Source organism: Mixophyes fleayi, chromosome 10 (genome assembly GCF_038048845.1).
Source record: "Mixophyes fleayi isolate aMixFle1 chromosome 10, aMixFle1.hap1, whole genome shotgun sequence".
Taxonomy (NCBI): domain Eukaryota; kingdom Metazoa; phylum Chordata; class Amphibia; order Anura; family Limnodynastidae; genus Mixophyes; species Mixophyes fleayi.
The window spans coordinates 99,900,953-99,927,513 of record NC_134411.1 but is presented as its reverse complement, the minus strand read 5'-3'; the positions used below and the strand labels follow the sequence as shown (position 1 = coordinate 99,927,513).

Here is a 26,561-nt window from a genome sequence, read left to right as displayed (position 1 = left end):
GAATAGCCTCCCATCAGAGGTGGTAGAGGATAATACAGTAGAGCAATTAAACATGCTTGGGATAGACTAGATGGGCCAAGCGGTTCTTATCTATCGTCAAATTCTATGTTTCTAGGTTTAAAAAACACGGACACCAGCCATGAATATACAGCCATGTTTTAGTAGCTGCTGCAGACAGACACATACAAGACAATAAATTAAAGTTGGCGCAAGGTGTAAAACACTCGTTTCAATAAATATCAGAAAACTTCAAGCATGTATGTGTACAAATATTGTCCTGAGAAACCAACTATTACTTCCATGTAATTAGGCCTCATAGTGTGCAGGTAAAATCTCCTTTAATTTCTAAATAAACTCGAGCTGTCATATTTCTTGAGCAGATTTGTGAACTGGTCCTGACGGGTCCTTTGGTTAATAACAGACGGGTGTTCTTCAGCGGCAGATGGCAGAGGGAAGGTGGTCGTGATGCTGTGGGACGCTGTGCGGTAACTGCAGACAGACACGTGAGTCTTGGAGAACAGAGTGAAGCTTAATTGGGGAATCTCATAATGAACCAGTCAATAACATGGACTGAAGAGGCCGCACATCGATGCAGAGCTGACTTGTAAATACATTTCCATAACGAGCCTGCATTAGTCAGCCTTATCCTCTTTAAAGACGCTGTGTGTCAATTACAATCCATTGTGCTGCTCACGTGTCCCCAAACACATTGTTTATCTTATGCCCCCGCAGTACTGGACCCCCAAAGTTGGTACAAACACGTGTCCCAGTTTTCTCATGTGCAATCTTTGTTTATAACAAAATCGTAGCTGAAATTTGTATTTCCACAGAACTCAGAAACAATGTTGTAAGTTACAGGGTCTGACTCATCTTCAGACGTAACCTAAACGCAACTTGCGGTTAAAAGAATACATGTAACTTGTACGTACACATATATTCGTGTTTTGGTTTTGGCAAAACTGCCCTTGTGTGTTTTGGTTTTGGATGTTTTGGAAAAAATCCTAAAATATGCTAAAATCATATAATTTTGCTCTTTTTTGTTCCTACATCATTGTTATTAATATTAACCTCAATAACACTAATTTCAAGTCATTTGCAGTGAATTTAGACCACTTAACAGGTCCCAATATTATTTTCATACACTTTCGGACAAATACTGCAGCGACCTGGCTGGATGGTAAGCGACAGAGCAATGACACAAACACACGGCAGATCCTAGCACATCTAGGACACATTGGCACACAGCAGTGGCAGAAAAGAAAAATGGGGGTCCGCCCTCCCTCTTACCCCTCGCTATGTTGGATCTTAAAAAGGAATCCAAAACCACCGAGATTCGACGATGTAACGGTGAGGTTTTGCCTCGTTTTCAAATCCAAGGGCCGGCTCGGTACTCGGATCCCCTAAGTTCGGGTGTGTTCGGTTCTCGAGGAACCAAACCTGAGCATCTCTAATTTTTATGTGAGATACATAAATCAGGACGTTCACTGTATACACAATGCGTTTATACAGTCTATTTTCCTTGCATACACATGTTCTAGGATATCTACTTGCACACACGTGTAGTTTTTAATAAAAGGACAATGCTGTGACAGTCATTACTATCAGTCGGCACTGACACCTGCTCTGTATCTGGTGCAAATGATTTGTCTGAAAACAGGAGCATTTCAGAGAAATGCCCTTCCTGTACATTGCCTACGTCCGTCCACCCCTTTTCACCCCGGTTGCACCACTGAAGTTGTAGGCACTCTTAACTGTCATCTGTGTGCGGACTAGAATTGCATGCAAATGTGTTCTGGCTCAAGCGCAAAGCGATTTCACACAATACGGATGCCACACTAAGTTTATCCTCCCAGCCCTGCAATCCTGCTGCCCCTATGCAGGGGGCTATATGGCCCCTCCACAAACCTTGGCCAGACAGCAGAAGGTGCCAGGATTTGTCAGGTGTATTAGCTGGTGGTGAAGGAGAGGGGGCGCTACGAGTTTATTAGCTTATGTCACCTGAACCTTTAATCAGGCCCTGAATGGGTTACAAACAGTCTATGAACGGAGGGGCTAATCATAGGCAAACCGAGGGGGGTTTCCTAGTGCCTGGAAATCCCCCTCCAAGCCTGGGGCACTGTATAATTGAGGTGGCTGGACCCTGTCCTCGCTTCACACAGCTCTGCTTGAAAAGGGAGAGCTGTGTGCACCTAACAGTAGTGCATGCAGCATTGCCTGTGTATATTATGGGGATAAGAAGAGTTGGAGAGCAGCCAAGCACTGTCTAATATTATAGCCACGCCCCCATGCATGCTGGTCACGCCCACTGGTGGCGTGGTGTGGAAACTCCTCTACAAATCCTGCGTTTGCCCCCGCTAATTAACTGAGAACTGGAGGCATGACATCTGTAACACAGACGTGACTCAAGATCTTGGTGGCAAGTACATTTGCAAAGGGTGGTGCCATTTATCTGAAACTAGTTATTCTGTTAATTACATAGTTTTATCTGCTTCCTCTATCTCCCTGATGCCAAAGGAATTAGATGCAAATCAGAGAAAAGAGGCAGATTCAGCACACATTCTAATAGTATAAAAACAAAGAGGACTCCCTGTATTGTAGCTTTTGAGAGGAATAGGAAAGAGTTTGCAAACCAGTACAATGCACTGTGCCACAACAGTTGTACACGTCAGTGTGTATTAGTCATATGAGATGTCACGTACCTCCTTGTGAGCCAGCAAGGTCCGTAGCTGAGACCTGAAGAATATACCTCTTAGCAATCGCAGGCTTCATCAGTGTCAGGTGCCCCGAGTCCTTCCCGATATGGAAAAGCTGATCCTGACTTATAATATTGTAAATGATTTGTGCGTTCTGGGTCTGCGGGTCATCGGCATCTTCAGCTTTCAGAACAATGAGGAGAGAACCTGCAGAATAGATATTATTAATAATCACATATCAGTCACCCCCACGTGGCTCTCTGAAGGTTTTATTGCAGGACACAACATGTAACCCCCCCAGCTGGAATATTACAAGTTAAACTGGGTACACACCTATGTAATCTTACTTCAGATGCAATTTCTGTAACGCTTTTAACAACGACTGAAAGTTCCGATGTTCAGCAGATTCCTGTGTACACACCTACACCATTTACCATCAGATCTGTGATCTTCATCTCTCATAACCATCTGCTGAAAAGATCCTGACTCTGTACACACTACAGATATCTGCCTACGCTGCTGGTTGTGAGTGCGTACACACTGCCATATTTCTCCGGCATCGTTCCATCGCTAATCGTGATTTTTAATAAGTTTAAAAAAACGAATTAACAGACACAATGTGTTTTGGTACAATAAAACATGGGAGCGTACGCGCTCTTGCAATATCTGAACAAACGGTCGGGAATCGTGTGATCCGCACGATAATTGCATCAGTGTGTACCCAGCTTAATTCATTCACGGTCCTGACAACAGACACAGCTCACAGGCGTCTTGTAATGTTCCTGTAACTACAATAAGGAATATTGTAGTTTCAGCTTTAACACTACGCAGTAAATAGGGAAGTAATACGCGATACCAATTATATAATATTATAATTTATTTAGGATCATTAAGGTATAATCTTTTATGTTATTTAGGTTTTAAAATACAGATAACACCACCCTCCTTTGCATTCTATTGCTGCCTCTGCGATGTGTGCCAAATAATATAAATAAAGTTTGAATTGTATTGTATTTAGTGATGTCATCATTCTGTATAGGTGCTTGGTAATTAGTGATGTAATCAAATCCTCTTTCATCAGGAACTTTTATGTATTATAAGAATAACATGCCTGTGGGACAGGTTATAAGGTTATTCAGCGTTCTATACACGGTATAAATGACTTTGCTATATGGCCTCTGTCACAAATCATTATAATTTACACCATGGTTATATTATCTGGTGCCTAAATGTGACCTACAATGCATTTTGGACACAGGTAAGATGAGTAGTACAAATTAGTAGTAAACACAATATTTCAATGGTTGGTGACAAAGATTAGACAATTGTGTTTTATTAATAACAAAATATAAATTGGTCAATAAATTAGTGCTTATTGTTATAATGAAATAATTTCAATATTATTCATTATTAATGTTATTTCAAAACATATTCTGCAAGATTTTAAATATATTATGAAGAAGATCCTATTTTAGAAAGTTTTTCAAAGTTGCTTTACGTGAAATAGTGTGCATTTAAATTTATATTAGTTATATTTTTCCCATAACGGGAAATATATGTGTATAACAATTCCCAAACCGAAGTCCTGCCATCTTTGGGAAAAGGCTGGCTAGGAAAAACTTGTGATGCTAAAGTCATGAAATTGGTTTGTTTGTAGAATATAACAAAGATAAGACATATTCAATGTGTGAAACTATTTGTAGACGCTTCAAAATAAGAATACTTTATAAAAAAAAGCAGCGACCTGGCTGGATGGTAAGCGACAGAGCAATGACACAAACAAACGGCAGTTTCTAGCACATCTAGGACACATTGGTACACAGCAGTGGCAGAAAAGAATGGAGGTCCGCCCTCCCTCCCACCCACCATTATATTAGGTCTTAAAAAGGAATTCAAAACTCCTGAGATCCGACGATGTAACAATGACGTTTTGCCTCGTGTTCGATTCCGAGGGCGCGCAAAAGTACCGAGCCGGCTCGGTACTCGGATCCCTTAAGTTCGGGTGTGTTCGGTTCGCGGGGAACCGAGCCTGAGCATCTCTAATAATAAGTAGCATAAAACTGATGTAATTGAAATTTCCACCACTTTTCCCAATTTAAATTATTTGCAAATTCCCTGCAGAAAAAAGATACAGCTGTCTGTACCCCCACATTAAGTCTAGCAGTACTGTCCTATCTCACCGAGGTGAGTCAGTGTCTAGACTGCCCCAGCGTGAGATCCATGGGAGGTGCGAATTACTGCAGTTCCTCAAATCGCCTACACCAGGGAGGTCAACCTGTGCCTCTGGTGTTTCAAAACTACAAGTCCCAGCATGCCCTGCCAGTTGTCAGTTGGCTAACCACTGGCAAAGCATGCTGGGGCTTGTAGTCTCACAACGCCTGGAGAGCCACAGCTTGGCCAGGCCTGACCTAGATGGTGGTGAAGCCAGATTCTGGCACTAAGCTCAGTTCCCCTCTGTACTCACCGGTCTCCGCTGCCTCCGTAATCTGCACGTTGTATGTACCAAGAGAGAAGACCGGCCCATTGTCGTTCTCATCGACCACAGTCACTGTCATCTGTAAGGGATCAGCGTACAGCAGGTTCTCGTTGTTCAGAGCAGACACTGTCATCTGGTACTGGAGGGTAACATGTGAAAAATACAGTATAAACCGAGTATCAAGTGTCTAATTACTATTATGATAATGACATTAATTGAAGGAAAAGGATATTTATTCATATAATGAAAGTAGTGCTTCAGGAATTACCTCCATTGTGTCCAACACACGACAAATATTCTCTGTACAGCGCTGTGGACTTGGTGGCGCTATATATATATATATATATATATATACATATATATATATATATATATATATATATATAAATAGTGATGAGGATATTGATCAATGCCTTTGAAAGCTCATCTCGACGCAAGCGCATTGTATCAAACTCATACATGGATGCATTGGCTTAATATGAGTCTTTACTTCTATTTTAAAATGCAAGAACACCTGCATTGCGCCCGTGTGTACGTAGCCTTATTCTCCAGGTCTCAGTGACCTGATGCTGCTCCACACAATTACGTAAATCACAGATTTGCATCCTTACCCAGGTTGAATCTAGTAAGACACGAATTCCTCCTCAATTAACGACTTTTGAGTTGATATTCAGCCAAATCGCAGCAAACAGGATTTCTGGGGGGGTAAATGTATCAAGCTGCGAGATTCCGGCGCGTTTGAAAAGTGTAGATGTTGCCTATAGCAACCAATCAGATTCTACCTGTTATTTTGTAGAATGTACTAAATAAATGATAACTAGAATCTGATTGGTTGCTATAGGCAACATCTCCACTTTTCAAACCCACCGGAAACTCGCAGCTTGATACATTCACCCCCTGGACTCCTACAGTGCTCTACACTGCACTGTGCACTTCGTTTGTAAACCACTCTCGTCTATGTTACATTGAATTTTGCATATTTTACATAGAATTTGGCCCACCTCAGTTTGTCTCTCCCGATCCAGTTCTTCTGTCAGATAAATATTTCCATTCTCATCAATTGTGAACAGATCGCCTTCAAAGTTTCCCGACAAGCGATACTGAACCTCTGTACTATTCCACAGCACCTGTGAAGACATCATGCATCAGCGTAAATAACAATACTATTTGCGTTTCGCCATCAGCAGGCGACACATTATGCATTCACCGGATTAACCTTTCTGGCTGCACGTACTAAGCAAATCTGCCGATGTACCACCCAGTTGTAAGTGATCCCATCGAAGAAAACGTCACAAAGATATGAGGAATACTTGTTTACCTGCAACTTTGTGTTAAATACAAGTACGTTACAGAGGGACCTGACAGTGAGTCATATGCTGCACAGAACATACCTTTTTTTTGTTTTTTAATGTAGATGTTTCAACATGATACAGCTGCAGTGGCTATCCTTGTAGTTTTTCTCTCTCCTTAATAACTTGTCAGTTTTCACTGTGCTGTAAACAATATGTGGATGGATCATCGCTAACTGGCTTATTGTAGAAATAAGCGAAATTGAGGCGAAATTTCATGTGAATCAAGTTGTACGGCTCAACAAGTTATTTTGTAGAGTTATGACGCCTCAATGATACAATCTTTGAGTAATTAGATCAATTATTATGAGAAGCTGGAATATATAATATTATTAGTCAATTGAAATATGAATGTGTATCAGATAATACATCAATAGTGCCTAAATTATGCCATTAATCCAAAATACATAAGGATTTGATAGTCCCCATGGCCGTCCCATTGTGTCTGAGATAGGTACATTAACTTGAGAGTTGTTGATGTATTTTTTACAGACACTAGTCAGTGAACTACCTTCTCATTTAAAAGTAATTCTACAATTTCACAAATTAAATTAATATTATTTTAGTCATTATAGTTGTTCAATCCATTTACACTATGATTCCATACCAAGAGGACATTCAAGCAGTTTCGTTTTTCTTAAACACTGGCAATTTATCTACTTTACATCAACAATATATTTTAGATTATGTAATGTTTATGTTAACTCTTAATTATTTTTTATTTGATGCAAAAGTTTATCTGCAGACCTGTGGGACGGCTATGGGGTCCTGTTATGCACTTTCCATTGGGTTGGTGGGAGTCCTGGTGTGAAGAAGATGTATCGCCAATTCATCTATATCATAATTATTATTATATTCTGGTGTTTTGTTTTGTTTTTATTATATCAGTTTTTTATAGTGTATTAGTTTGACATGTTATAAAAACATATTTTAATCATTTTGCTGGGATTATCTAAAACCATAACCCATAGTTTATTTTTGATTATATAGTTTATTTGAAACTCATTTATATCTAAAAATGTTTTGGTTTATTTCAAATAAATTTAATCATGAGTTTGTATGAATAATATTTATTGTGCGCAATAAAATTAATAAATGTAAAATATATTTCATTTTAATAGCTTATTTGTAACAATTATAATACATTTAAATGATATAAATGCTACATATATTTTTCTATATATCTTTATTATATAATTCTCTGTCCTGCCCTTATTGACTAATACAATTAGGCTGTGATGTATATAACAGAGTCCTGAAAAGTTTCCAGGAAATGCCATTTAGAAAGTTTATATGCGAAACACGTTTAGTCAGTCTTGGAATTTAGGTGTAACGCAGATTACACTTCCAGCTTCTGTTTTTTCCCGGTAACCACTATCACAGTACATTGCAGTTATCGTCTATGTGAGTCTGGTATTAGTTGTGTTTTAATAAATATTACATTGTTTTACATTAGGTTTTCCCCTTCTCTGTTGTGTCTACCTTTGAACGGTGACACTATGCGTTTATATATATAACAGAAGGCTTTGTTTCGTTTGTAAATCAGCTTCCAACTATATTAGGCAGTTGATACAATCTTGTATACGCACAGCTCAAACTTCTCTGACATTAGAGTGTACTAAAATCTGATTTCCCTCAGGTGGAACATTGGGTAATTCTGATAAATCTGTACCCATGGTATTTGGGACAAAGGCTAGACTTGCAAAGTACACATGTACCTACCGATTACAGCAAACTCCTACATTTATCTGACATCAGTAGCCAAACATAAATCCTTGGTATGTGTGTAATGACTTGTATAGACTATCGGGGTGTAGTTTACAGCACATCCAATTTACCTTAGAAAGTTTGTTGCACATTAGAACTCAAAATCCTGTTTTATTTTTCTGTGTGGCTACAAAACTCACCATTGTGACATGTTATCAGATCTAGGCCAGCTCTCTCTGGAGTTTTTATGTAGAGTTCACGTTACCTGTTTATCCTTCAAATACTTTATGAGCAAGATACTCAATTACCTGAACAGACCACTGCAGCAAACAGCACTTATCATCTTAGATCTACTTCCGGAAGTCAGTTAATAGTTCCTAAATTAAATAAAGATTCTGGAGGCTCTTCCTTTTCTTACTGAGCTCCCCATTTCTGTAACAACCTACCCGAGTCACTTAAATCTGCCACCTGATCTTTTAAAACTTCTACCTATAAACATATTTGTAATTATTGTACTGCTTAAAGCCTTTTTGTCTGTAATTAGGTCACGTTGCATATGACATATCCAGGACTTACCTGAAAATGAGATTCAATTCATTCTTTCCTTGTAAAAAATACTTTATAAGTAAGTAACTTTACTAACATTGCATTTTGGTTGCATGTACTGAGCAACAGAAACCAATCATAAATTAACCAGTACAAGTTTGGCATTAAAATAAGTATTTAATCTTTCTTGCCCACTTTTATAAAACCATTTCAGGGACTAAGCGTGATCACCTGCACATAAGCTAGTCGGCAGTTTGGGAGGCAGAGCGGGGATCCGGGAGGTTAGCCTACCTTCCCGAGAGTACTGGAATTCTTCTAATATTCTGGATTTCTCCAGGACATTCCGGAAGAGTAGCTAACTATGTATTTAATTAGTTGCTGTGGTTCAGTGTCACCTAAATGCAGTGTTAATAAATTAACCTTACAGTCCTAAAGTTCTCCCTTTCCATGGATAAGAACATGAAGAAATCAGCCTTGTATGCAAATACCAAGTTTACTGCAATCTGCTTAATTTATATTGTACATCTGCTTGTAGGACGGTCATTTTCTATAAAGCGAGATGTCTTCTAAACATCGCATTTGTGCAGCAATGCGTGACTGAAGACAGGACTTACATTTAGCATTATATCGCTACAGAAAACTCTTAACTATTGAGAAAACTCTTAATGTTTTAGCAACACCTGCTAATGTTATATTAACAGGTGTTGCTATAGCATTAAAAGTTTCTAAAGATATAACAGAGACAATATACCCATAAAAAAGTCAACTTTATAGGCAACTGATGCGATGCCTCTGGTATTTGTCGAGAGCTGCAATCACAATTGAACCAGATATGGATGAGATGAGGGCGGCAAGAAAAGACTGTATATTTCAAACACTTGAAGTGTTTTAATATAAGCAAAAAAAAAAACCCCATGCCTTTTAAGAATGCCTGCAATACATTTCAATTAAACATTCATTTCATTCATTCATTTTGAGGAAAGGGTTGACAGACTGGTTCCAGACTGAAGCTAGTTGGACGGATCCGACAATTTGAAACAGCCGTATTTATGTCTGTATCTGTGTCTGTACAACGCACTGATCGGTGGTGTGGCCTCCTCCGTTCTAGTAAAGGAATTCCCCTTTATAGTAATGTGACTGGATCACATATAAATAACTTATGGTATAAATTTATTTAAAGGAAATAGCGCAGTTTATATAAAATTGCCAATGCACTTATTTTTAATATTGTGTATATTTTGGTAAGGGAAATCTTTAATTTCTGAGACCAGGGTAGAAAATTTTGTTTAACCTTTCTAAAGCAAATACCTTTTCTGATGTATATAACCAATACAATGAGTCTTTGTTTATGAAGCCTTTCGTGTATGGTGATGTGAGGAAATGACTTGTTTGAGGGTTGTACTTTTTCTTTGGGAATGTGTATTCTGCGACTGTCTAAAGTATTCATGCCAAGTAGACCTTTTGACTTGCTGGTTGGTCTCCTGCCTCTGAAATAAGATGCAGGATATCACAGCAAGGTTTTTAAGAATTTCATATCTAAGTGTAAATATTGTTGGCTTTGCAATGCATGTAAATCTATGTTTGTGTAAACAGGTTATATCCTGATGCTAAAAATAGCCTGTGTCTAAACTGTATAAAAGGCACTAGCTTGTATTGGAAACTTGTTCTTCTGATTTCATCTGACTTGAGTAATCACCTGGTACCTTTACTCAGTGTGAGGGCAAATAAACATCTTGCTTCAAAGACCTGCTTGGAAGCATCTTCGATATTGCTGTATTCCTGTGACCTGCAGATTAGACCCTAAATCTAATCCGTTCCCGACTGTTCTGAGGTTTGGAACCATCTCTCCAGTACCACTGCTCTGCCTGCTATCCAGCAGCCCTGGTCAGTGTGATAGGCCAGGGGGGATCCATCCACAGCATCCCTGATCCATAGTAAGAGGTCAGGAGTACCAGCCCAGGTACACCAGTAACGGGGTACACTCGCAGTGTCAGTTACCCAGAAGAAACCCGGTACTGGATTCCGGTAAGGAGCCCAGTGGTGGCAGCACGTGTAAGCCCCTCTTACTGCGGCAAGAGGGCGCATTTGGGATAACGAAAGGAAACAGTGGCAAAGTAAGCCCAGCCGGTTCCCAGCAACAACAGATAGGGTGGCATAGTCGGTCCATCCTGTCACAAGTAACATCCAAAAATGTAATTGAAACCAGATTAATAATGGGCCTGATGGAGCAGCAGCTCCAGGCCTCCACACCGAAATAGGCCCATCAAGACCAGTGCCTAATATATTTTTATTAGACTGTTTAACAATTTAAAGATTGAATAATCTGGGCCGGGACCGGAAGTGCTTTTTTCGGGCGAGCGCGACTGTTTTGACTCATAACTAATGCGGCTGCTGGCCCGCTGGCTTCACTTACAGCGAATGACCATACCGCTGGTGGCATGCCGATGACACCGCAGACATCCCCTATATGTGACCGTGATGTCACAAACATCTTCCCGCCGCTCGCAGTGTGTCACTCTGAGCCACTACGGACTGTCTCTCTGTGAGCTCTCATCCAAGAGGACAATAGCCCCTTAATTTTCAAATCCAGCCCCAAGTAGCCCTTAATCCGGCCCCGATAGTAACCCCCTCATGATCAGGAATAGCTGCAGATATTATTGTTTAAACGGCAGATTGTGTTAACAAGGGGCGCTGAGACATACGGCATAAAATAAATGTAATCTGGATTTCTGGGCTCTAGTAAATTTGATCTGAATCCACCGTTCTCATGGTAACAGCAGATACAAACATTGGCTGCTTAGAGCCGCGTCGAGAGACGACCTATCTGCTGTTTTGAAACAGGACAAAGGCTTCCGCTGTGCAGCAGCTCCTAACAAGGAGAAAACGTGGCTTTAATGCTTCTATAAGGGACGGCTATAAATCAGAATTCAACTCCCCTAAAACTGTCTTTCTGCATTGAGTGCTTCTGTTTGTGTTTGGCCCTAATGAGTTTCCAGGATTTCTGTTCTCCTTCATGTATATGACCCTTGTTAAATATAAATTGGGGAGGGAGAGTTTCCAGTGCGACGGCTCAGGGATTCCCCATAACATTAAACAAGTATTGTGTTTTCTGACTACTGATAATTTCTCTTCCAGCGTCAATTTTCCAGCCATTACACGAAAGAGTTGCTGGAGTGCTAAGGATCATTGAGTCCTATGAGATAAAGAGGACTGACATGGATACAAAAAAAGGACGTGTTTTTTAATTTCTTTATAGCGTTCATCGTGCGCTGTGTGAATTTCCCTCATAGGCATCATCATCACCATTTATTTATATAGCACCAATAATTCTATAGAACTCACTCACATCAGTCTCTGCCCCATTGGAGCTTACAGTCTAAATTCCCAAACATACATATACACAGATATATAGAGAGAGAGAGAGAGAGAGAGAAAGAGACTGGGGTCAATTTGTTAGCAGTCAATTAACCTGCCAGTATGTTTTTGCTATGTTGGAGCACCCGGAGGAAACCCACGCAAACACGGGGAGAACATACAAACTCCTCACAGATAAGGCCATGGTCAGGAATTGAGCTCAAGACCCCAGAGCTGTAAGGTAGAAGTGCTAACCACTGAGCCACCGCGCTGCCCACGATCCCATTGATCCCTATAGCACTAGTACAAACTCAACTTTTAGTGAAGCTTTTAGAATGGATTTTCCATGTACTTTAAGTGTGTGTGCCACATACTAAAATTTAAAATGCGCCATCAATATTTTAAAACTGGCACCGTTGACTCTAATTTGTTCTGTTTTAATGCACTTTTTATGCATTTGTTAACGTGGGAAAAGTGCAAAAAAGCGGATTGGTCAATGAGCCCTAATGATACCGGACCTTGCAGCACATACATTTTTGGCACTATATTATTCTACCACATGCAAGTAGCTATCACCAGGCCTATGTGGCAGAGTTACCGCCAACGTCCTCCTATCGCTATCTCAGAATGGCGATAGCAGCACCGGTACTCAAGAAAAAAAAGCTTTATTAATTGATTACATTATTTGTTCATTTGTTTTATTTTAGAAATCAAAATAAATGGTAATGAGATTTCCTTGTACGGATGCTGATCAGTGGCAAACGTAGAATTTCTATAGAGTGGTTTCCGAATGCTCGATTTGGATTGTTTTACATATATAACAAAGTGTGGCTGAGTCCCAAAGTGTTCCTTATTCACATAGTGCCATCTAATAAGAAGATTAAGGGGTATATTTACTAAACTGCGGGTTTGTAAAAGTGGAGATATTGCTGCGTCTGTAATGTGGCGGATGCCGCTGGGTGGACGGCAGGTAACATTCCTCTGTTTTAAGGTTACCAAGTGTGTTTAAACTTTACAGCATATTTACAATCACAGTCAATAATAGTTAATAATTACAACTAATTGACATCACTTATGTAAAAAAAAATATTCACATATCCATGTTTGAGGCCACCCTGCACCATAAAAGCAATATAACTTGTACAGGGGCTATTAACAGGACTGGGAGACTGAAAGACAGAAGACGTAACTGGGGGCAAACTAAAGACAGGACTGGGAGACAGACACACAATGCAGGGGCGGAAGTTGCTCCATCATTTTATAGGTTCATAGCAGGTGCTTGAGTGGTGGGTTAGGCAAATAGGAACAAACACAGAGGAATACCCCCCAGCACACTGCTATAACCAGCCAAATATCTGCTATTGTTTTCTCCAACTATTAAAAGACCGCACAACCCAGGGGACCATGTATTTAGAAACTAAATCACAACCAAACAACCTGTGACCTTCCAGCTGCTGTGTGATAAATCCCAGCATGAACGCTGACTTAACCTGGCGCATATGATACAGGGGCGGAGCTGGACTGTGCTAGATACACTCTCTAGAGAGAAGTATCTAGCACTTACCGTTTCTGCAGACTCCCCATTTGAATGAAGTAGCGTAAAAAGAGCCTGTTGAGGCTAGGGTGAACAATGAGGGCTGTTAGATATATGTTCCTTGCCCCCATGTAAATGGAGATTCTGCTGAAAAGACAAGTGCTAGATACGCTTTGCTAGATGCTAAAGAGTGTATCTGGCAAATGTTTAGACATAGCCTAGGGTTCACCTATGTTGAAGTTTAATATCTGGACGAAGGTGGATAGCAATCATTTCTGTACACTACAATCGTTTGCGATGCGATTAATACGCAATGTAATTATTATCGTAGCAACATTTAAATATGTTTATCATATTTTTTATCTTTGTATATAAAATATAAAGTGGGGAAAAGGCTAATTAATGTTTCCAACATTTAAATTCATCAAACAGTTTGGGTCTCATTCTGTTCGCAATTGCACGAGAACATTTCCGGTATTGTTTATGTAGCATTCGCACATTGTGTTCGCTAGCTATAAATAATATCACTTTCATACATAATAGTCCAGAGCATAGTTGCCTACTCTCTACTCTCCCGGCATTTCCGGGAGACTCATAAATTTCTAGGAGTCTCTCCGGACTCCCAAGAGAGCAGGGCAATCCCCCGAACCCTACCGACTTTGTAAGTGAAGTGGATGAGGTCGTGGCTTAGTGGAGTGATTGACATGTCATTATAACACCCCGCTCCCTACTGTTCTAGGTTAACGTGGTGATGTCCGTGAAGGGGGTGGGGCCAAAATGATGCCCCCATGCGCCCACCTCCCCATGGACCTCCAGGGGGGCCAATATAAAAAAGTATGATCCAGAGATGTCATAAAAGAACCAGTTTATACAGGTGTAGAGGCGGGAGCCTGAAGAAGGACACCTGGACATCTCAAGGAACACTGAGAAGAGGAAGCACATCGAGTTCTTGGGAGGTCATGAACCATCAACCTATGAATAAAGACCTTAATACTGTAACTGTGTATCTTTGTGCTGTCACTGCTTTTTACAACTGTACTATGTATAAATTGTTCACCTCTGGCTTTGGAAACCAGAGCGCTCTCATAGAAGCTTGTATTAGTGCTAACAGGCGCATGCGGATGCACGCACCAAACTTTGCCTTGTAATATTTTGCAAGAAAAACCTATGTGCTTTGGAACCACAACGACCGTATCAGAGAATCTTTATTGCAAATAATACATACGGACGTAGCACCTATAAACCTATAGAGTCTATTTTGCATATTTAATCCCTAAAACAATTCACAAAAGACAGACTCTTCAATTAATAGTATTCCCGTCAAACACAGTATTTGTCATTTGTTTCTACTTACATTAGAAATGATCCGGGGATAAGTTCCTCTTTGATTCTCTGGGATGGATACCGGGCTGGGAACAACCCATGTGTTTTCTGCAACAAAAATTTCCAGGTTTCCAGAAGCAACATATCCCATCGGATTATCACCCAGGTCTTTTACTTGAACAGCGAGCTTAAAATGGCTCTCCTCACTTTCAGAGAGGTAAGTGACTCCTGGGTAATATAAAATGTGAAAACAATAATGAAAACCTCCATTCAGGTATTTGGGGGCTATTTAGTAATAAAATTACATGTATGGACAACCTATAGTACCCGTAGCATTTATAGAACAGGTAAAGATGGTTACATATGCTCTGATATTGGCAGATGGGATCAATATATCAGAATGAGGGTGTCAGTAGAGAGTTTAGCCAACTAGGACATGTGGCTGTCCAAACAAAATAGCCAAACTGGACACATGGCTGTCCAAACAAAATAGCCAAACTGGACACATAGCTGTCCAAAAATAATTAGTTTTGTGTGAGCAAAGGGCTGTAACATTAGAGAACAACTAACAGATAGTTGGCCTGTCGGCACTGAAAGCCCCAGAATGCAGTTCAGCGGGAGTGATGTCATGAGGCCAATACTATGAGGTCAGAACTCATGTTAGCAGCGATAGGAGTAACAGGTGACTCTGAATGACAGGAGGCCGGGATACAGACGGAGAAGAAGGTGGCAGCGACAGCCTGGGAACAAAATGATATGGGGTACGTACAATACTGCAGGGAATGATATCTGCCTCTGAATATTACTGGGCATAACACTAGCAATGAGCACATTTTGAATGCTACGAGTGCAGATTCCTAGGTTTGTATGCTGCGCACGTCATGTATGTAACTTTTAAATAGATCTCTGTAAGCGAAAACACATCAACTCACCAAAACTGAATTACATCCAGAGAGTTCTACTTATTAATACTTTTTTTAAAAAAAAATAAAACAACTCTCTCCCTGCACTTAGCAGGACTGCGGGGTTCCTGCACTGTCATCACCCCTGTCGTGTGCGATTATCAGTCAGTAGCGCTGGATCTGGAGATCCCTGAATAGAGCGAGCAGCTCAAGTGCATTGTGAATGCCATTACGTGGGACCCTGCCGTTATGCTAATTTTGGGAGGGGTTATTTAAATTTTTTTAAAAATTAAAAAGAGGAGTTCTCCTTTAATGTATCAGTCCTAATTCTGCAGAAATATAACTGTGTTATAGTTCATATATCACTGTATATAAGATCAGATTGTTTTCCCATATAAATAAAATCATCATCGCTATTTCTTTGTAAGAAATGATTCACCCGCTTATCCTGGTGTTTTAATACTCGACTTGCTGGGAAATAAAATCAGCTTGCATATTCCGAGCAGAATGCAGTCTTGTTTTGTTGACTAGTTATATAAAGTGCTGAAGATTAGCTAAAGTTCATATCTGCTGTGAAATGCTTGTCCTTGGCATTTTGAATGCACTCGCTTTGCAGAAAATGAATGTATTGTATAGCTGAAATGAATTCATCACATGTCGTACGCGCAGTTGAAGGCAATTAATGAAGCCTGGTATTGTGAGCGGATCAAAATGCAGCGATTTGTTCTTTTCAAAAGCAATTTCTTCATGTCAGAAGGAGAACATTGCAAAAAAAAAAATAAAAAAAATGGATGTAGATTAATTTACCAGCAGACATATAGGGAGGGACTCACGTGGCTCTGCAGAGAGGGGGCACATTAAAAATGTGCGGACAGATATAGAGTTGGGAGGGAGGTGTCGTAGCTCGACTCTAAATCGCAGTGGAAAAATAAAGCTGGACAGTATTTCTGTGTTATTTTTCTTGCAAGCAAAAATAAATGCGTTACAACGTGCTCTGTCCAGAAGTAAATGTGCAACTTTTTTTTGCTCAAAATGAGGCTGCTAGTTCTGAGCTGGGTTCAATGTACAATTATGCACTAATAGATTTTATTAATGTATTGACGAACCTTTTATCTGATTAGTCTGTATTATGAAGGGTTATGCCGCGCAAAAATATCAAAAAAATGATGTGCTAATTAAAATCATTATTGGTACCTGAAATCTGAAAAAGGGGTACAGCCCAAAAAAAAGTCCTGTGTCCGGGAATAGGAGGATGTGATGAGAGTGGATGAGAGATGCAGATCTGGTGCAGAACTGAGTTGTCGAGTTGGGAGATATTTTGAGACCAGTGAGGAGATGTATGTCGGTGCAGTTTTGTTTACAGCCTTGTATGTTAGTAGAAGAATTTTATATTGGATTCGTTGAAAAACAGGCAACCAATGTACTGACAAAGTGACTCAGCAGAGGATGAACAATTTGCAAGGAAAATTACTCTAGCTGCTGTGTGCAAAATAGATTGTGGGGGTTTGAGTCTGGTTCGGGGAACGCCACCAAGGAGGGAATTGCAATAGTCAATGCGGGAGATGATAAGTGCACGAATTAAAGTTTTTGCAATGTCTTGTGTGAGATATGTGCGTATTCTGGAAATGTTTCATCCAAGATGATATGGCAGAAAGACAGTCAGTAACGCAATTACACAGATGGCGAGAGATCAGGAGAGGATAGATAAATTTGGGTATTGCCCGCATAGAGATGATACTGAGATACAAAGGAGCTATCTGGTTTTTGCTGTAACCATGATTCCATGGTTATAGGAGTCGCAACGGAGTGTGACGTTTCGAGAGAAGGCGGCACAACACTAGACAAAATCTGCAGCTAACCAATTACGAGCCACCTTCCCCGTGATAATGGGGCGTTAAGTCTTAGAACATTTGACTCATAAATTCCACTTCATATTAGGGAGAGGACATTAAGGCCGCAGATTAGGGAGGCAGAACTTGGGGGCAGCAGATGTCCAGTACCTTTCGCTGACTGTAAGGTTTTAGAGAACAAAAATAATGTTTGCTGCTAAATTTTGGCCATCCTGTGTCCGCTTTATAGGTTTTTGTCTTTGTGCCATGATTGGATCAGAACCGTGTTGCCAATCTGACCATGTAAGCTTCCACAGACTAATGGTTTTAAATGTCCCTGTTGCATCTGAGAGGCCAAGTTACGATGTTTACTTTGCAAAACGCTGATGGATGTTTTATTTTTCTAAAACGTTACAGGCCTTTTTGTGTCAGCGGACAAGAATGTTATAGCGGGAGATGGAAAAATGCTTCTCACAGTTACTGGATGGCCAGAACGTAACAATATCACAGCATTGAACATAATCTGCATTTTACCTTGTTCTGTTAGCGAGACGGCTCCGGTCCTCGGGTCTATCTGGAACAGATTCTTTTCTGGATCCTCGATTTTGTAACGTAAATCTGCGTTTTCTGTCGCCGGATCATCGGTATCCGTAGCTTGAATGTGCATGAACGAAACGCCTGTGAATGAAACAGGACACACGCGTGATGTAACAGTTATAGAATGATGAGTTATATCCAGCTTAGTACACATATTACTGCATGTGTTGAGTTGAGGACCATATAACGTCGTAATGCTGACCTGGGTATGAGTAAAATATTATAAATTAGTACTTAACTATACACCCAACACGCCCTGATCATTATTGATTGACAGGGATGGGAATGATTGGAAATAAATGTAAAAAAAGTTATCAAGTAAAAGTGAAGTGGTCACTATACCGTGGATGTTTTCTCCATAGGGATCAATGATCCCTATTCCCAATGTTTAATGCAGAACAGCGTTGTATATAAACATACCAGACTCCACTCTATATAGGGTTAACCCCTCCAGTGCAGCAGACACAATTCCTCCCGAATTACCACTTTACAGCGTTATCTGCAGAGTATTTACAGTATAACGTTCTAACTTATAACGTTTATGTCAGTCTCACCTCCCTTATACTTTGTGTGAATACCAAGGAGCGGACAAGCCCTTCTCAGATAATATTTACTCCAAGTACATCATTTCTTTCATCCTTAACACTGCTGTCATAACATATGTCCTAGCAGCTGGCCTGCTCTGTCTTATAGATTAACTCTTACAATCTCAGGCAGCACAGAGCACAATAACACGGTAATAATGACCGTTCTGTTTATGCCGAGCTGTTAGGACCAGAAAGGAATCCAAACACGGAGCCTGTATTTATGTGCAACAACATAGTGTAATATCCGAGCGCACGCAGCCACGTCCGATTCAAACTCTACGCACGTCAAAGTTAGTAGTTTTTCTGCCGTATCTCTTGCTCCAGCTAAGGGACTACTTTGAGTCCCGATCATTAACAATGACAGCCTCGCATGCATGCTGTAACATGTGTTTGCAACTGTAAAATGTATTTTTATGTTCAGCAGACATCAACAACATCCTAATAAATATATTTCAGGAAGAAATTTTTTTTTCTTTAAACTTTTTTTTTTAGTTTTAACTGTTTTATAATTAATGCCTTTATTATTGCCACGTGACATTAATTATATCATTTTTCTATGCGTTCTTTTGCAAATTTATATTCCATATATTGGATATATCCTGCAGTAGTCTTGTGCAGTAGAGCACAGCAAACATACACCCGAACTCAACAGCCCACATATCCGTGCTTAGTGGAATTCATGAGCGTTTCAGAACTGATGAAGGGACTTCCTGCCCTGAAATGTCTCATTTTATTCTGTAAACGCTACTGAGTAAATCTGCATATCACTATATGGAACCGTTGCCTTCATTGTACTACTGTATCCACTACTTGTTTTGAACTATCCCAAAAAACAACAACTTATTTAATCAGAGTTAATGTTAACCAGTCATGTAACTGTAGAGCATACAAGCCTATCTGGCACATGAATTAATCAAGAACACAAAGACAGAACATTTTTAAACAGAGTTTAATATGACAAAAAAAGTCACAATGCTCATTGAATAAAAACGGATAACAATTTGACAAAAAGAAATACAAAGGCAAAACAGTTTTCTTTAAAATAAAAAAGGAATAAAGGCAGAAACAGTCATAGCACACTCACATACTCTTGTTTAATTCTGTTGCCTGGGGAAAGGCTTATAACATTACCCAGGCCCACTGGTTTGTCGAACAACACAGGGAGCCGACAACACAAACACAGGAGGCCTAGTAGTGTGCTCTATCTCATTCGTATTCAGATCAGTAGAGACTTTTGGCTAAGATGAAGTGTAGTCCTTGGAGGAAGTGGTGTCTTGCAATCTGTACTGTATTCAGAGTTCTATGCAGACGTCACCAAATTCTGCCAGCAACATCATAAGCAAAAATGAGCCCCTTTCACAATAAATATTACCTTCCCCTGCGGACCCTGTGTGTCCATAATCACAGATGCATCCATGTTTAGGTGCATGGCGTCGCAATACAGGATGAAATGGCTTTTGCGCTATATCTACGTTTTTTTTTCACAGTTCGTAAACAGCTCCAATAGTAGCTCAACACAGAGAATTCTGGATTTGCTTCCTCGTTATCTAAACATGATCTGAATAATAAATATTAATTCTGTTTACGTTATTTATTTACAGCATTCGGCCACTGATAAAAATCACCATTATCTCTGCTGTGAGTGGAGTAATACGCATTAGGGATTTAACTCATGATTTCCTAGGGAGGCAGGAAAGTAAAGAGCGCTAAAGATGCTACACAGGACTTATTCACACCTGTGCAGGCAACGCATTTTCTTCATGCATGGAAAGTGCATTCAACATTATAAATCCGATACATTTTCTATGCTGATAGGAGTATTTCATGTGGATTTCATGCAGATCTCTGTGACTTTTTGGAGAAATCCATAGCGCCCCAGCTGCAGGATTTCATATATTTGGATAAAAACAATGTTAAGGCTATGGGGACATTTATTTTATTCGTATCCCCCTAGTTGATAATAAGACTATCGGTGTGTCATCGTTATGACTTTATTTTGCTAACTTGTAGTGAAAAAACAGCATATGTGAAAACTCTTTCTAACATATCTACTTGTGAGCTTCAAATTTTAGTTAACATGTAAGTGGAAAGATAGTAGCCTGGGATCTAACATCCCGCTCCCTTCCCTATTCATTAGATTGGAAACTGGCAGGGAGTCAAGACTGCTGCTAGGACACGGACACACACACGGACACACACACGGACACACACGGACACACACCCCAAAGCTTGAATCGGACTCAGCTACGTGCCCTTGTCCTCTGCACGCCCTTACTGTCCCCTCCCCATTCCTCCCATGAAATCGTAGGCTGCAGTAAGGGTAGTATCGCGCTGGAAGATGAATTGGATGTTACTGAGTTCTCCGTTGTACACTCCAGTTCTGGGCTTGAGCAGAGCGATTTTACGCAAAATACGGCTCATATCTGCATTTCCGGTCCTTAATGAATCAGGCCCTCTGTGCTCACTTATATTGCAAAACAAATAACCCCAAGTGTTGCACAGAAACATTGTTTTAAATGTTTTTTATTCAGTTATAACGCGGCAGTTAAGTGTATGAAAATGTTTACAAACCATCTTATTATCAATTATTATGAAAAAAAAGAGTGAACATTCCATTTAAGGTTAAAATGACAGTTTAAAAAGAGCAAAGAAACTAAACCACAGATATATTCAATATGAAAAATTATTGTGTTACGTTCACAAGTCTACGGGGCCGATTCAATTCAATATATGAGTTTTCTACACCGTGACGACGTTGCTGATTGTTATCAGCATTTTATGTTTGGAAAGTGTCTTACAATATAAAAACTTTTGTTATGCAGTTTTTTGTAGCTTTTAACATCTAAATATAAATAATAAAACTGTGAAGAACAGGAACAAGGCTAATGCACAATATTAAATGACACCATATATATGTAACAGACACTAATGCGATCGCAGTAAACAAAGACGGAGGTCTTAAAGGTCCTTTACACAGCTGGAATCTTACAGGACACAAGTTCGTTCTTCTAAATAACAATCTACAAGGTCTGTTTTGAATACATCTGGATTGGACACCACTGTAGGGTCCCGAGGACGTTGTGGTATAAACATTAAACTGTCGCTATCAGCGAGTGACAACACAGGCCAGCTTGTGAGATTAGGAAAGCTATAATGGGCCTGTATCTCTGGCCTGACATTTCAGTGGCGAGCGGCGGGCGTGTTGGGAGGCTTTGTACTGACATCTAAAAGCGGATCCCCAGCCACACTTGCAGATGAGGACTTGGAACAATCGATCACATGCTCGCTGTATTTTCGTTCTTTGTTTCCATCTCCAGAACGACAGCTCGAAAGAGTCCGCTAATCCCACCTTCAACCCTCGGCCTCACACATCCACACATAGAGTTGTAACTGCGCTGTTGTTTAATCCATCCTCAGACAAAGTAAAAGCGATGGTCCCAGAATCCCACGTGTCTCTACAGCTCTGCACTCGGGCATCTGAAGAGTCAACGCGATTCATTTCAAGGAGCGCTACCTAATGAACGTAAATCGCGTTTCTTAAAAAAACGCACTTAATTCCGGCTTACGCACGTCCATATTTAACTACATCTGAAGAAACATCTCTTGTTGAATACGGGTCTAGGTCCGTTCTGTTCTGATAGACGCAATACACAGCGCAATACGTACAGTACATATGTGTAATGTTTTAATACCCCCACCCCTATGAAATACATTTATCAGGACATATCGACATTTAATGAATCAGGCCCTGTTATAGCCGTCTGCTTTATGCTTTGCTTCGTTTGTGATATTACATAATAACCAAAGTCAAATCCATTTTACTGCAGGATAGTTCTGCTATGAGGAAGACTATAGGTACGGAGCTGTAGCGTTACCTGGTCGGATTCCTCTGCTGACGATTCCGTGTAACGTGCTCCGCTCCAGAACCGGCATATTGTCGTTGTCATCCATCACTTCTATGTACACGGTCACCGTCTTATTTTCTTGCATCACCTGGATAAACAGATATATAAAATTGTAGATATAAGAGCGATCTTCACTTCATCTTACTTTTTTGTGTGGTTTTCAGTTAATAATTAATATTAAAAAAAAAAAACATCATCCTTAAGTTGCTTGGAGGAAGTTGCCATATATCTGTGTAAATACATCATACAATTTACACTGGAAACCCTGGGATTCTAAAACTGAGTGTGGGTCATTTAGGAGCTGGAAAATCTGCAGAGCAGCGATGCCTCGCTAAGTGCGAGCATGACTATTCGCATGCCATGGTGCGCATCTACTGGCCTCAAACGCAGGATTTGTAAAGGGGGGTTTCCACACCATGCCACCAGTGGGCGTGACCAGCATTCATGGGGGTGTGTCTATAATTTTGGACAGTGCTTGGCTGCTCTCCAACTCTTCCTATCCCCATAATATACATGGGAAATGCTGCGTGCACTACTGTCAGGCAGAGCCATGTGAAGCGGGGGCAGGGTTCAGACACCTCAATTATACAGTGCCCCAGGCTTGGAGGGGGATTTCCAGGCACTAGGAACCCCCCCTTGGTTTGCCTATGGGCGTTTACTTTTGATCTCCTAAAGTACCGCTCAGTTTGGCCTTGTTTGTTTCCTAAATTAAAAAGTGAGAGGACATCGGGCCTTTGTTACATGTGGCATATTTGTGTGTTTGAAGATTTCTATTAGATTGGTCAAAGATTGCCCAGAAATATAAAGTTCAAATGGCGAAACTACCACTGGCGCAACAGGTGGAGTGCACCGGGGCCCATGGAGATAATGGGGCCCATTGCAGGGGAACTAGCAAGCTGTGGGCCCCAGTTCCCTCCTCCCCGCATTGAGACCCACAGCTCACTAGTTCCCCCTCTGGTCCCAGCATATGTACAGGTAGGAGACGGAATCTTCAGGACCTCATCGATGACTGAGAAGGAAGCACAGACTGTACCCCCTCCAACAAAACCAGCCCCCCTCCTATATATGCCATCTGTCCTCACTGTTATCTCACTTAATACCATTCCACAAAGTGAAATCTCCTTTGTGCATAAAGTGCGTAAGTGCAACTAACCAGCACCGATCACTGAATGCCGGACATCCGCTAGTTTTACGTGCGTTATCTTTGAGCGGAAATTACGCCCAATTTATGACGGACTCTGCATCAGTCCCTTACAAACCTAAACACGCGTTTATCACTTACATGTAACTTTGTGCTCACTTTAAAAATATATTTCAAGAAGAGGTTCCCCCCATCTTACTACCCCCCCACTATCCTTATACAGTATAACATGAATCTCTTTCAAAAGATAACATCATTGTATATTTATGTACAGTCCTTAAATAATAATTTTACAACCTGTTAACATATTTACTTTATTGTATATGTCATTGTGCTATTGTAATATTATTAAGTATTATAAATATATGAAGAGGGACAGCACTCGCCGGATTAGTGTATGTGGGGATTTTATTACGTCTGGTGATACAGAGAGACGGATCGCCAGTTGGTTTCACTAAATGGAATCGCCCAATATCCTAAGCTGGAGAGCGCTGTCTGTCTCTTTCAATTTGGATTTTGTTTAAGTGATGGACCTGTTTTGTATTTCAGGGGTAGCGTCTCTTTAATAAGGATCATTTATACCCCAAGCCTGGTAGTATTACCGTTACAGAGTACGAATCCTTCTTTTCCCGATCAAAGGCTTTCAGAGCGCACAGAAATCCTGACTTTGGATCCAGCTCAAACATTCCCTGGTGGTTTCCAGCCAGCTCCGCGTTATACGGGCCATCTGTTCCAAGCTCTATCTAGAAGAGAATTTACTGTAAGGTTAATTGAGAGAAAATATTCGGCAGAGAGCAAACAGGATCATCAGCAGCACAGATTTAGCACGTGCTAAGTCGTTTCACAATGGCTCCAAAGGACAGCCCAGGGTGTAACCGCAGATGGCACAATATAAGGTTTATTAATAAATGTTCACAAGGTTCACGGTGTAAATTGGAAATGTGATCTCTGGGAACTTGGGGAATCGTTGGCAGAACTCTCCCAGCCCGGCCTGCCCAGTAGGGTATTATAGCCCATACACAGTGAAAAGTACGACGACCACCTCGCTTGCGGGATTGGGTAGGAATGTTAAGATATGATTGGTCGGTTTGAACTTATAGATCAGTTTGCCCGCGTTTGTCCACATTGCTCACTGATTTGGTTACGCAGACACCATGCCAAACAATCAGATCGAAAGGAGTCTGTGGAGATTGCAGGAGTCCACATTTGGACAACTACCCCCCACTCACCCCTTTCCCCAGATACAACTGTGTAGAAAAAAGGGGGACACAATAGGATACCCCCCTGACTAACCCATGCCACAAGCCATGCCCACAATGTACCAGTTACATAGATATATAGCAACAACCACATATCCAGTCTGGTAAGACGTACTCCCTTCACGCCAAACAAAATCAAGACTGTTGGGGAGTATGTCCATTGGTTATTCAGAACATGACATGGGCAAAACAATGAGTCAGCATTCCTTATGGAGACTGTTTCAACCTGCTTGGAGCTCATCAGTGTATTACTAAAGGAGATTTTCACTCCACAAATAATAATCTCCAACTTCTGAGAAGAGCAGTTACATTGCGGCTTCAGCTTCTGCCAATGTTGTATCCAAAAATATCTGACGCAACATCAAATACAGACAGATAGACTGTTGCTCCCTGTTTAGAGATCATCAGTGAAGGACTTCTCCTGCAATGGAACTGCTTATAGACTGTCAGTATGGAGTAACTTATAACCTCCCAGATCCTTCTTATTGTTTCCTTGATGAAGGACACACTCTAAAGTTCCGCTACAGTTCTGTCTACGGTAAATGTGAACATGAATCTGCAGAGCCGGCCCAAGGACAGTGTTTAATTTCGTCTGGGGCTCCCTTAGTAAATTCAGCGATACAAAGATCCCCTCGAAGATAGGAGAGTGATCCTTGATACCCCCACCCTGCTTCGGGCCTTATTTGACTCCAAATGCAACGACCGTACTGCGGAAACTCCAAGTCTCACCTGCTATCCCTCAGATCATCCCTGTTTTTTTAGCTCATCAAATTAGTGACCAAAGCAACATGGTTTTGCCCAGGTGCGAAGTTACTTCTTTATATGTTTTGCTCTCCCAAACGACTCAGGACCATGGTGTGGATGATTATATCTGGGTGGGGGGGGGGGGGGTAGGAGACCCCAATGATCTAATCTGCTTCTCTGCTTCCCTCTTCCCTTATGTATCTATCTACAATAAAAAAGAGTAACAAATGTTCTGTGGGAAGATGAGAGCACATGGGGACGTATCTCTTATGGTGATGCAAATCTGTACAGTCACAAATAATGAACAATGTACATAAAGTTGCACACTTAGAACAATGTATAAAAAAAAAGAAAAAGAAATTAAAAATAATAAAGGCAAATTGCTTTCTCTCTCTGCTGCTGATAATAACCACGCGGCTACTGATGATCTTCTGAATTATAATAAAATAGAAACAGCCACCGCACGCTGCCATATGTGAACTTTGCCGTCTCTCCTGCCTGTGGAAAGTTACAGCTCTGTTCATATAACAACTAAACCACTTTTTCTCGAACACTAAAATGTAAGTTACTGCAGCCTTGAGTCCAAGGTGAATCTCTCCGCAATTCAATCAGCAT

General features: G+C 40.6%; 1 protein-coding gene across 1 annotated transcript in view; it reads right to left on the bottom strand.

The window, feature by feature from the left end:
• CDH16 (cadherin 16) overlaps nucleotides 1-26,561 on the bottom strand; it is a 123,390-nt gene that overhangs the window by 54,027 nt on the left and 42,802 nt on the right. Inside the window, 7 exon segments of the mRNA XM_075189285.1 lie at nucleotides 2,700-2,900; nucleotides 5,158-5,308; nucleotides 6,171-6,296; nucleotides 15,014-15,210; nucleotides 18,248-18,391; nucleotides 22,773-22,890; nucleotides 24,546-24,686. Coding sequence (XP_075045386.1) covers nucleotides 2,700-2,900; nucleotides 5,158-5,308; nucleotides 6,171-6,296; nucleotides 15,014-15,210; nucleotides 18,248-18,391; nucleotides 22,773-22,890; nucleotides 24,546-24,686 — 1,078 coding nt within the window.